The sequence below is a fragment of the Manihot esculenta genome, chromosome 13 (genome assembly GCF_001659605.2).
Source record: "Manihot esculenta cultivar AM560-2 chromosome 13, M.esculenta_v8, whole genome shotgun sequence".
Classification (NCBI taxonomy): domain Eukaryota; kingdom Viridiplantae; phylum Streptophyta; class Magnoliopsida; order Malpighiales; family Euphorbiaceae; genus Manihot; species Manihot esculenta.
This window is the reverse complement of record NC_035173.2, coordinates 20588825-20602167: the sequence shown is the minus strand read 5'-3', so window position 1 is coordinate 20602167 and position 13343 is coordinate 20588825. Positions and strand designations below refer to the sequence as shown.

Sequence of the window (13343 nt, the reverse complement as noted above, 5' to 3'; positions counted from 1 at the left end):
GTAAAAAATATATATTAAAATTTAATTTTTATTTTATTATACAGATATGACATTGAATTATATTATAAATAAAAAATAAGAAAATATCTTATAATTCCTATATTTTTATAGCTTCTATTATTTATGAATATTATTTATAATTTAATAATATTCTACATTTCTAATAATACAAAATTTTTTAAAAGAAATGTTGAGATTAAAATTTGATATTTTGTCGATTAGGTACCTTTTAATTTTGATTTAAGAAAATGATGTTTTTAAATATTAAATTTAAATTTAAACGTTTATAAATTTTAATTATTTTATAAATTTATAGAAGTATTTTATATATTCATTAACGATTTGAATTAAAGTAATTTATTTATAAACTTAGTTATTAAAACTAATATTAAATTTATTTATTTAATAAAGACTTCAATGATTATCACACTATTTCTTAAGCCTCTATCTTTTAAGGGTTTAATTTTTTTTTTTTTAACGGAAAATTAATGATGTGAATAATTTGGACTTATCATTTTAAGTTTTAAATGACTATTCTGAAAAAAATTAAGGCTTTAAGAGGACTTTTGCTCGTCAAGGGTTTAATTGACTTTTTAAATATTTCTCAATGATTTAAAAAGGGCTTTTTACCTTCTGATTTGATTTGATTTCCAAGGGCGATCTTAGTGACTCGGTACAAGTATCTATGGATTTTCCAAGCACTAAGAGAATTATATACACATCCAACAACCATCACCTTTATGTATATGACATTTAAAATACAGAAGAAAATTCAGCAAAAATTTACATGACGATCTGGTTTCATACTCAAAACAAGCTATATCATTTGAAAACAACACAGCATATGCCAGGCATTGAAAATTTTGATTCGACTGAGAACTTTCGCTTTTGATATAATAGCTACCTACATTTACAACTTGTCAATTGTATTGACAGCTGCTTGAAAAATGTCAGCAGCTCCAATTTAATATAGTTTTAGAACATCATTACCAAAAGGTAAAACATTTGGCTGCATGTGGATAGATCTGCAGATGACTCATCTCCATGGATTTCACTTGCTATCTTCCTTGTAATGCAATGTTAGGCAAGCTCGCAAGGATTAGTCACCCAAATTGTGCTTAATGCTCGTAATAGTTCGAAGTACTCCCCCAAGGCAAGCAAACCTCCAGCTGCTTGATATACTGTTAAGATCAGCGACATTTGCTGCAGAGGTATCTGGTGAAGATGGTCCAGCCTATTTGAAACGAGAATTCATTGTCAGTGAAAATACATTTGTGCTCGGTCATGCTTACTCTATAAAGGCTAGACTTTGGCAGCAAGATAATCAATCTTCCTAGCATCAAGTAACATATTACCTCCTAAACCTTGTATATGCTAAGCAAAATGCTTATGTAGGCCCTTAAAGTTGGGTTCAATAGTTAAATAAGTGCTTACAATTTTTTGAATCCAAACAAGCCCAACAAGTTTTTTAAAAGGGAAAATTACTTTATAGTCCCTGAGGTTTAACGTAATTAACACTTCTGTAAAGTTGGGTTCAATAGTTAAATAAGTGCTTACAATTTTTTGAATCCAAACAAGCCCAACAAGTTTTTTAAAAGGGAAAATTACTTTATAGTCCCTGAGGTTTAACGTAATTAACACTTCTGTCCCTCTATTTTGGCGACCCAACACTTAAGTCCCTCACTTTCTCTTCCGTCCCAAATAGTCGTTTGGGACACCTAAATTGACAAAATTAACCCTCTTCTTCTTCTTTCTCCTCTTCCTCTTCCTACCCTTTCTGCAACTTCTTCTTCTTCTTCTTCCTTTTTCTGCAAGTTCTTCTTCTTCTTCTTCCTTCTTTCTTCTTTCTTCTTTCTTCTTTCTGCAACTTCTTCTTCTTCTTTCTTCTTTCTTCTTTCTTCTTTCTTCTTTCTTCTTTCTTCTTCTTCTTTCTGCAACTTCTTCTTCTTCCTTCTTCTTCTTCCTTTCTTCTTTCTTCTCTCTTCCCTCAGATCACTCTTTCACTCTCTAAATTCTTTGTCTAATCCTTCTCCGTCTACGCTCCCACGCACCCCAAATTTGCGCATTCCTCTGGTTTTATCGCCATGGTTTCTTCTTCTTCACTTTCCCCAGCTGCAGCTACAAGCATGAGCTCTTCTGTTTCTCTTGACAGGCCTAGCAGAAAACCCAACATCTCTTCCTCTCTTCAGACTCCTTCCATTATCCATTTTCCTAAACACTCCTCCACAGCCACTTCTTATCCTCCCTCTCCTTCTATTTCTACAACAATTCCAAAGAAAATTGCCACTACTGTTCCTTCTGTTGATAAATCATTAGCCCCAGTGCAAAACCAATGGAATTTTTTTGCAAAAAGCTGCAGCTATGGCCTTGGATGTTGTGGAAAGTACTTTAGTTTCACATGAACGTCGATTCCCTCTTCCCAAAACTGCTGACCCAGCAGTCCAAATCGCCGGCAACTTCGCTCCCGTGCCGGAGCGACCCGTTGTACATAATTTGCCTGTTACTAGTACAATCCCAGATACTATTCGAGGTGTTTATGTTAGAAACGACGCAAACCCACTTCACGAACCGGTAGCTGGTCTCCATTTCTTTGATGGTGATGGGATGGTCCATGCTGTTCGGTTTGAGAAAGGTTCCGTCAGCTATGCTTGCCGGTTCACGGAGACAAACAGGCTGGTTCAAGAGCGAGAATTGGGACGCTCAGTTTTCCCAAAGGCCATCGGTGAACTCCATGGACACTCTGGGATAGCTAGGCTGTTGCTTTTTTGTGCTCGTGGGCTTTTTGGTGTCGTTGATTCTAGCCATGGGACTGGTGTTGCTAACGCTGGATTGGTTTACTTTAATGGTCGTCTTCTCGCCATGTCTGAAGATGATCTGCCTTACCATGTTCGTTTTCTTCCCTCTGGAGACCTCAAAACTGTTGGACGATACAATTTCAATGGCCAACTCAAGAGTTCAATGATTGCTCATCCAAAAGTCGACCCATGTTCTGGGGAAGTATGGTGGTGAGCCTCTGTTTCTTCCGAGCGACCCAAGTTCAAATTCAGGCAAAGAAGATTCACATGGGATTTCACATGGAGGAGAGAAGGGCATTTTTGGAAAAAATTATCATATCTCACCTTTGACTCTTTGACCAAACGGTTTAAATGGATGGAAGGACTACAAATTTGGACGGAAGATAAAGTGAGGGACTTAAGTGTTGGGTTGCCAAAATAGAGGGACAGAAGTGTTAATTACGTTAAACCTCAGGGACTACAAAGTAATTTTCCCTTTTTAAAAAGTTAAAAAACCCTTCAAATTTTGGAAATAGATGAAATATATGACTGGCTGCATGGACTTGCATGAAGCCATGTTTCCGGCATTTTGGCAAATTTTTCAAACCGGCCGCTCCAACTTTGAGTTTAGGACACAATTACCCTTTTGTGAGGTGTAAGGCCACCATATATGCTTTTGGTAGAAACAAATTTCCCATCCAAAAGTTCCGAAGAAATTTACTAGATAAAATATATATCACAAAGCCATGCACATAGAAGACAAAAAGTCACCAGTTTATTATCAAGAACAAATGTAGTGTGTGTAGAAAAGGAAAATTTTTAAAGACTTTAACCCAACTGACAGGAAAGAGCGTTAATTGGATTCCTCAAGTCCAAGACTAACAATTGCTGATATATTTGAACGACACTGAAACTTTAGATACCAACCAAATTATTGCCAATCAAGTGCTCTAACTCGAAATGGTAAAATAGCAAAATGGAACCAGTTGAACCATAGTTTCACCTTTAATGTGCATGGCTATGTGCATGCATCTATTTTATTCAGGTTCAATGTATTAACATAATTTAGATAGCAAAATTCTTAATCCTAATTAGCAAACTCACAAGCATAAAGAATGCATAATCTTTGTACAACACCTTAAGAAGCTCTGAAGGGCGAATCCTCCTATCCACAAGAAAAACCTTTCCACTGATGATTTCCACATTCCAGACATCAGATAGAAAATATCAGCCTTAGCAGCAATTGCTTTCATATGAAAAGTTCAGGGTAATGATTTATGGCGCTCTCTACGAGTATACGAAGCTCAATATCACTTAAATGAACATTTATAGCATTTCTTAAATTGCATATGTGTTTGCTTTGTTCTTCCAATCAGTGTCTATACTCCATCTCAAAAGTTGCAATACCTGCAGAGACTTCATTGTCGGCTTATAATAGAATAGAGAAACATATGAGAATATAGCTCTGGTAAGTTGAGAGAAGAAAACTTAGAACAATGGCACATCAACCATCAAGAAACATGAATTTTAATTATCACATGGACCACCAGTGAGTATATACAAATAATACATTTATCTGGGTGGGTCTTATACTTGTAGTTGTTGGACAACATTTTGCTCTGTATTGCCAATTGGAGTGCATTCTCTGTGACATAATTTCAGAACAGATGCATTCAAACTTTAAAAACTTCAAGTTTAAGCTGTTCTCCTGATCAGCTCCTACCATTCTTTTTTTATAGTAGCCTTGTTCTCTATCAAGATTTTAAGACAAAACTAATGAAAATCATATATGCTATCAACATCAGATAAAGTATAATCATACAAAACATTTGTGATCTTTATTTAAAAGCTTTTTGCATGTATATCCAATAAGGGTTCCTAGTTCCTACTTCCTAAAATGTCAATCATTAACCTACCACAGAGTGGGGGAGACGTGCTTTCAATTAGACGGATTAACATTGGAAGCAAAATAAAACCAAACATATCCTGATGCCAGAAATTTGACAAACAAACCTGATTTTATTGGTCCAGCAAACCCCATCTGACTAGTTTCTACTCCACCTATAAAGAAACTCTGCCATGATATGTATACATATTTGCCTCGTTTATTAGGTCAATATGATAACAAAAAAGGTCATTTATTCACAAAATATTAATGTTCTCCCTGCCTGATGTCCAGCTCTTTCAAGCTCCTGCTCCAACTGAGTCGGCTTTAAACAACTTGATTCTAACTGCTGAACATAAGCCTGCAAAAATTTAAATAAATTCAAATCACTGTATCATATCATTTATTGCATTATAGGTAGTCTCTATATACAATCCTCATACCTTTTTCTGTAAACGGCTTTTATGAGCCTCCCCATTTTGTGCAAGACGTCTTTGTATCTGTAAACACTAATTTGTAAATTTGTGAACCAAGTATTCATCACATTTCAGAAGAAGTTCTCTAACAAGTTTGTGAGTGAATTCCATCAACCCTTAGGACATGAACTCCATCAGCCCTTAACCGCACAAATTGAGTATCCAATATATAAACATCTAGGTCCATGTGTTTTGTAGTTCCCCATTAATTTCACGAATCAATAACCTGGAACTATCAACAATGTGTTTGCTTTCATAAACTATATATCTACAATATTCATGCCTAGGAGCAGGCTTGAACAATGTTAGTTCAGTGAGGGGATTCGTTATCACAGATTTCCTGCATATCTCCCTTGCTGGTTGGACGTGCTTCAACCAAAAATCAGAAAGTGCTATTTTGAGAACATCCCAGTATTCTGCATCTCGATATAACCTGAATAGACTACTCCCTCGAGGAGTCCAAACATAGAAATCCATCCAATCTCTATCCAGTATTTCCATTAAACCCTGAGCTTGGGGAATACAGTAAAGGGGAATCCGTTTCCAAGGTGTGGCTTTGCTCATATCTCCATTAAAAAAAGGACACTTTATTTCCAGAACTCCTCGGCAAGGCAAACCATAAACTACACTATCAACCACCCCATCAGGTGAAGCTGCTAGCCAATCATCTTCTGAGTTCTTCTTACCATAGATCTGAAATTCAGGAAATAAAACTGTATTTCCAGTAATAAGCTTGTATCTTTCAAGTGCTTCCTCCTCTTTGATGTTGTTCCAACAAGTGGCCAAGTTACCAGAAAATGGTTCTATTGCACCAATTTTCTCTAACCAAAGTTGAACTCTTCGTCTAGGCCAAAAGCCAATAGCCCCACCAAAAGTGCTTGCTGTCAGTTTATCCTTTCTTTGCTCCTTCCAGTTTTTAAACCAGTGCTGAAGACCACTAGACTGAAGAATTGAATAAGTTTCACCAGATTGTAATTTAGGAGGAGAGTTAAAATGGCTTGAATATCTTCTAGAGGAATGATTGCAGATCTCAGAACGGACAGTGAAACACTTGTTTGCTGGATGTAATAAGCTCTGGTTTGAGTAGTTCCAGATGTTGGAGAAAAAAAATGCCGATTCCCCACTGCCAACAAAAACAAACTCAAGCAAATCCAAATAAACAAACTTTTTCACAGATGGTGCATAATACAGAACAAAAACATCAATAAACGATTGCAAAGAAGAAGTACACGAGCAACATTTCCTAAATTATCTCAAGTTTAGGCTAATTAAGAGCAATATTATGCAAATTGGCAGCATGAAACTCATTCATAAACAAGTTCTACTAGATTCTTTTACGATTCAGCTGTACACTAAATAATCATCAGCCAAAGTTGGCAATAACTCCCACTCGCTTCTAACTGAAATTTAACAAGAATCCAGAAGAACAAAATGGTGACTTCCGAAATTGAAAACATTAGAATAGCTATATTTCACGCTGCTTCTAAAAATTTTTCAGCTCTAATCGTTTCCTTACATAAACACACACAGTAAAACCATAATATTGTTTGCCAATATGAATCAAGTGGAGACCGAGTCAAGCAAACATAAAAACAACAAGAACTAGAAGCATTTATATGTGGTATAAGCAGTGACTTACCAGGAAATCCTGCAGGAAGATCGAAGCATATGCCAGTTGATCCTTTTGAGAAGCTACAAGAGAAAATGCTATTATGCATTTGAAGTAGAAGACAATCTCGTGTTATTAAAACCCTAGAACTGAGGTTCAGCCGTTCAGGGGTTTTAGAAGGGTTTTTTTGGGGTTTTAGTGAAAAGGGATTTTCCTTTCCTGTTTCCTTTTGGTTAATTTATTATTTAGTCCCGTAAAATCTATTATTTAGTTTTAATAATATAAAAAGTTGATTAGTTTTATCATTTAATTTTATAAAAATATAAATTAATTAAATTTTTTATTAAAGTATTTTAAATTTTTTTAATATTTAATAATTAAAATTAATAAAATAATTAATTAATAGAATTTCTAAAATTTCAAACACATTTTAATACTTTTTAAAATTAATAAATTAAATAATATTATAATATAAAAATTAAATAATAAATTTTCATTTGTGTGGCTCTATTATTAATTTAGTCAAATTCTCGTATTATGTACAAATAGATTAATAATTTAGTTAATTAATATTTTAATAAAATTATACTAAATATGTTTTATTAAAATTCTTTTTTTTTATCTTGAGAGTGTATTATTAAAATTTTGTCGAAGTATTATTAAAATTCAATATGCCATAAATGCTAAACGTTTTATTAAATATTTAAAAATTTGCTTGATAATTTTTTTCCTTTTTCTTATACTTATACTTTGTATTTATTTTTATCTTATTTTATTATTTTTTAATTAATATACTTGTTTTCATATAAATAAAAATGATACCATTACTGCTGTGTAAAATTTTTGAGATGTATTTATAAACTTATATTTGATATTCACAATAATATCCCCAGTATCAGTAAATTTAATGATAAATTGACTGCTAAAATTATTATGCGTTGTCAATAATTAATATAAATTTAAAAGTTTATTGAAAATTTTGAATAAGTTTAAATTTTTTTACGATTATTTAAATCATAATTTATTAATATGTTCAGACTTGTAAGTTCAATAATTTTAAAGTTAATGTATAAGAAAATATATATCCAACTAACCAAGACATCCTAAAATTTTAATTTTCACCAAGGAATAAAGGAATTTAATTTTTTTTCTCTTTTTTTTTTTAATTTTTATTTGATAGTCTTGGTTTGAAATTTTTATATGTGAGGATGTACTCTCTCAATACTTGTATTTTCTATTCACAAGAGATATTTCTTAGTTAAGGAGAATGGGTTTGAACCACCCAATCAACCAGTAACGATAAACCATTTCATTAGTGGTATGTTTTAAACTATTAACAGTCCTTATGAAATATAATTCTCCTAACCATAGATTTTTCTCCATCCACAAAGACATCTATTGCTTAAGAGAAATAAATGCTGTAACACTTGAACTAGCATGAACAAATTATTTATTTATTTATTTTTCTTTTTTTTTTTTCAACATCTTGGATTTCTTGAGTCATTATTTTTTATTGAGACTCACCAGAGTTGAGTAAAGTTTTAGAATATACTAACATATTCTGTAACCAGCAATATCAGTTCATTTAAATAGGAATTTGCACAATTAACCTATAAAGACAAATGTTAGAATTACTCATGATTTGCAAAAAAAGATGAGGAAGTCATTTGTACTAGTTACCTAAAGAAATTCAATTTAACTCTAAAAGTCACAACTCTTTTTTTTTTTAACATCAAAAGAAAAAGAAAACAAATAAAACAGGACATAAAATAAATAAAATAATAAAACTAAAGAAAATAAAGCTAAAACTAATAATAGAAAATAGAGATTTAAGTATTTCCCTGGTGGGTGAAGAAGATCTGTTGATGGACTGGAGAAGGTCTGCTAATGGTCTGATAGCATTGTAGGTTTAGTTATAGAAATAACCAAAGACACAAATCTTCTGTGAGTATATCAGATAATGAAATCATTTTGAATATGCTGTATATATCATATCTTCATGTCCTTACTTTCTTTTTGCCATAAACTACTTTTTTTTTTGCTAAATAAAATTAAACAAAAAAAATTAACTAGGGGATAGGGAAAGAACCTTACACTTAAAATTCGCATTTGAATCAATAAATAACAAAAAAAAAAATAGAGATTCAAGTACTTCTCTGGTGGGTGGAGAAGACCTACTAATGGATTGGAGAAGGTTTGTTGATGGTCTGATAGCGTCATAGGTTTAGTTATGGGCATAACCAGAGGCACGAACCTTCTATAAGCATATCAAATAATGAAATCATTCTGAATGTGTTGTGTATATCATATCTTCATGCCCTTACTTTCTCTCTACCCTAAACTATTTTTTTTATTGCTAAATAAAATTAAACAAAAAATATTAACTAGATGGATAGGGGAAAAATACTTCTAATTTATAGTCTTATCTAGACTTTATTTGAACGTCAATGCCATCAAACAATTGGTGTTGGATCACTTAAAGTGAACTCCTTGGCTGGTTTTACCTTGAACCCTTCATAAAATGATTTGAGGAACACTGTTGAAATGATACTTTAGAACTGTATGAAGTGCAATTATCATTCGCAAATGGAGGAGGCTAACCGGGCAATGATTTTAGTTCCACTTTTATTCCCTGCACAATAGAAGGTGAAACTTGAGCATGGATAAAAGGTGATTCCTCAGTAGAAGTAATATGATGTAATGATTTATTTGCTTTTAATTCATATATTACTTCTTTTAAACAATTAGAATTTTCCTTCATATTCAGTGAGCTAGATTTTCCAAAATTCTCATAAAATTTAGTATTCAACTCATCTCCATTTCCAATTTAAGCACTTTCTGAACTAGAGGTTTACTGGCATCCACTCTACACACTTTAGAAACATTATTGGGGTGTTTCATATCATCATAAACATTAAATTCAATGACTTCCCCCATCAAACTCCATGGTGAGAGTGTCATCATAAACATTGATTTTCATTCTAGTAGTAGATGAAAAGGGTCTCCCTAGCAAATTATCAGAAGAATTACAAGATTTATTATCCTCCATGGAAACCACATAAAAATCAACATGGAATATCAAATTATCTATTTGCACTAAAACATCCTCTAACACCCTATCAGAATAAATGATAGAGCGGTTAAACAATTGAATCACCACACTCATTTCTTTTAATGGACCAACATTCAAAGATTAAAAAACTGACAAATGCATGATATTTATTGATGCACCTAAATCACATATTTTTTTTTTCATGCCAACATTGCCAATTTTAATAAGAATAGCAAACATACCTTAGTCCTTACATTTAGTAGGGAGCTTTCTTTGGGATACATCATAAATATTTTCAATCTTTTGATAGTCTACCAGCTTCTTTTTTTGGTGCATAATTCCTTTAAGAATTTCACATAGCGAGATACCTGTTTAATTGCATCAAGCAATGATATATTTATCTCTACTTTGTAAAATCTCTCAAAGATCTCCTTCTCTTTTTTCCCTTTCTTTGATTTGGCTAGCCTTTTTGGAAAAAAGGAGATTTTATTATCCAAGTATTGAGTTCAGCAGGTGCAGGTGTTGGAGCTGATTTACTATAGAATTAAGTACTGCACTTTTAGACTCCAAGTATGCACCTTTGCCGTGCCCATGACTTACCTCACGAGGTTATGCAACAACTCTTTTTCACTTTTCAGTATAACAACACTTACATTCTCCCTTGGATTGACTATTATTTGGGAAGGCAGCTCGCCTTGAGTCTCAAATTTGCCTACTTAGGTTGCTAATGGACTCATTTGTGTCTCCAAATTGTGAATGCTTGCCCTTTTTTCTTGGTGAAATTGTTGATTGTTAATTGCTAAACTTTTGACAATATCTTCAAAAGACATACCTGAATTTGATGAAGATTGGTTGTTGCTGAGGTTGTCTAGGCTAAAACTTCTAGAAATTAGGTGGCTTAGCTCCATAGCTAAAATTTGGATAATCTCTCCAACCTAGATACTAAGTATTTGAGTAGGGATCATGTTGTCTTTTGGAGGGCTAGGAAATTCACTCATTGCATGCATTTGTTGCACTTCTCCTTGGAGTGAAGGACATATGTCAGCGGGATGATTAGTATTGGCACAAATTCCACAAGCTTTGACTTGTGTTTTTTTCTATTACAAGAGCTTGAACCAAAGTGGTTAGATGAGAGAGTTTATATTCAATAGAAGAATTATTTACCTCATTAAATCTCCTGTAAGAGTCTTGTAAGGGTCTAAATTGTTGTGAGTTTGCTGCCATGGTGGACATTAACTTTCTAGTCTCTTAGGGTGTCTTTTTCATTGTCATACCTCCACTTGCAACATTCATTATGTGCCTTTCCATGGGTGTGAATCCCTCATAAAAATGGAGCATGAGTTATTTACCTGAAATATCATATTTAGGACAACTTGCACAAAGGTGTTTAAATCTCTCCCAATAGTCATGGAGGATTTTTGCGTCTATTTGTTTGATTCCTGATATTTTTTTTTCTAATTGCAGATGCTCTAGAAGCGAAAAAAAGTGGTTTAAAAATAATTTCACTATTTCTTCCCATGTGGTGATTGAACCTGGAGGTAGGTAATACAACCAATCTTTTACATCATCAACTAAGGAGAAAGGAAAAGCTCTTAGCTTGATTTGCTCTTTTGAAATTTCTTGTGGTCTCATACTGAAACATACCATATGGAAATCCTTTAAGTGTCTATAAGGATCTTCATTTTCACATTAAAAATAGGGAGGAGATGAATTAATTCTGACTTTAGCTCAAGTGTTGCATTTAGTGTAGGATAAGTGATGCAATGGGATTAGGGATCATCAATATTGTCAACATCTTGTATTGCTTGCTCATCATCAATGTTTTCTTCCACGTCCATTCACTGGAAGAATTGTTCTGGTCAGGTGATGTTTCCTCCGTGCCCACGGCCTATTCCTTAATAGCAATCTATACCTGATCGCTAGTGTTGGACGATGAAAAGTCTTTGTTTTGCTGTTTGGCCTCTTTCCTCAGCTTCCTCGCGATTTTCTTTCAACTCAAGTCTACCTGGAAGACTAGAACGTGTCATTCAAAAGAATTAATAAACCAATTAAAACAAATTCTCGACAACGATGCTAAAATTTGATGGGTGTCAAAGCCACCAAAAATAATTTCCTGCTTTTCCAAAACAAAATAAATTGTGATAGTAATGAGCAGGGTCGATCCCACAAAAACTGAAAGGAAAGTAATTATATTGAATGAACAAAAATAAAATAAAAAATAAAAATGGGGGTTTTAAACGCAGGGGGATAAAATTAATTCAATGAGAAAATAAACTAAATTAATCAAACAAGCAGAGTAGTTAAATTTAAGAGAGAAAAACAATATAAGATGAATTCAATCAAAAGATTCATCTTAGTTTCAACTTTATTGGTTGATCACAGATATAAGCATAAGTCCAAATTATTTATTGATAAACCAATTATAGATATCGAAAACACTTCAGATATCTAATTCTTAGTTTTTAAACTAGCTAAGAGATGCCCGTTAACTAGCTCTAGCTCTTAGACAACCATAAGAGATGTTTCTAGAATTTAATTGTAATACCCGGCTAGATCAGGCATCGGAATTCCTACCGTCCGGTGGAGTTCAAGGATGTCAGAGATTTCTAGAAGGGTAGAGTGAAGGTTTTCTAAAAGAGTTTTTAGGAGTTTTAGTGTTTTAAGTGTTTGAAAGGTTTTGACTCAAACCGGATTAAGTTTTGAAGAGACAAGGCGTTGGAGACAAAGGCCAGGTTCGGCCTCCGAATGTTAAGTTCGGCCGCCGAAAGTGCCCAATGTTCGGCCCCCGAAGGTTAAGTTCGGCCCCCGAAAGTTGCATGGTTTTGCATGCAGTTTCGGCAGCCGAAACTGGGAGGGTCGGTTAGCTGTGCACGCTCCTCAGTCCGTGGTTTGGCCAGGTGTTCGCCTCCAAATCACCACAGAGGGTTAGGCCACGTCTCCCATGACTCATCTGCAAGCTTTAATCAGCTCATGCAGAGGGTTTGGTCATTTGCAAAGGGTTTGAACGTTTTGGAGAAAAAAGAGAGAAAAGAGAGGTTTTGGTGGTTTGAAGTTTGTGAAGGGGATTTGCTGAGTTCAAGTTGTTCCTCTTCTGGTTTCAGGAGGTAAGGGAAGTCTTTACACTTGTTTTCATGTTTTTTAACAGCTTTTGCATGAGTTGCATGCTTAGGTTTTAAAGTGAGTTTTTGATGTGTTTAATGGTGTAAGCTTGATTATGTGTTATAGTAGCTGTTTTGTTGGGGTTACTAGGTAGTTTTGGACCCCTTTGGAGCATATACTTGAGTATATGTAAGGTGAGGTTTGGAGTTATGCATGTTTAGAGAGGAGGAAAAGATGGAGGAGCTAGGTTGCGGGAGAAGCTGAGTTCTTGAAGAACTCAGGTTCGGCAGCCGAAGAAGGATTCGGCCGCCGAACCCCTTGCATGGTGGCTTAGACTGCCACAGCTTGCCCCTGAGTGCCTTGAGGTGCGGCTCTGTTTAGGGGTTTCAGCCTCCGAAAGTAGCCCCCGAAAGGGTTCGGCCGCCGAAAGAGGATATTCGGCCGCCAA

General features: G+C 34.2%; 1 protein-coding gene and 1 pseudogene across 3 annotated transcripts; one reads left to right on the top strand and one right to left on the bottom strand.

The window, feature by feature from the left end:
* Nucleotides 1–715: 715 nt before the first annotated feature.
* LOC110628988 lies at nucleotides 716–6960 on the bottom strand. 3 transcript variants are annotated; one of them, XM_021775814.2, is made up of 5 exons: nucleotides 6775–6960; nucleotides 5103–6258; nucleotides 4788–5020; nucleotides 3912–4181; nucleotides 716–1234 (listed from the first exon to the last, which is right to left on the bottom strand). In XM_021775814.2, the coding sequence occupies exons 1-2, from the start codon at nucleotides 6801–6803 to the stop codon at nucleotides 5313–5315; spliced, it is 975 nt and encodes a 324-aa protein (XP_021631506.1). In that variant the 5' UTR covers nucleotides 6804–6960; the 3' UTR covers nucleotides 716–1234; nucleotides 3912–4181; nucleotides 4788–5020; nucleotides 5103–5312. The 3 variants fall into 3 exon arrangements, with proteins under 3 accessions (XP_021631506.1, XP_043805877.1, XP_043805876.1); XM_043949942.1 differs by having other exon boundaries at nucleotides 3879–5020; XM_043949941.1 differs by having other exon boundaries at nucleotides 3912–5020.
* Nucleotides 1957–3009, top strand: LOC110628989 (annotated as a pseudogene).
* Nucleotides 6961–13343: the final 6383 nt, after the last annotated feature.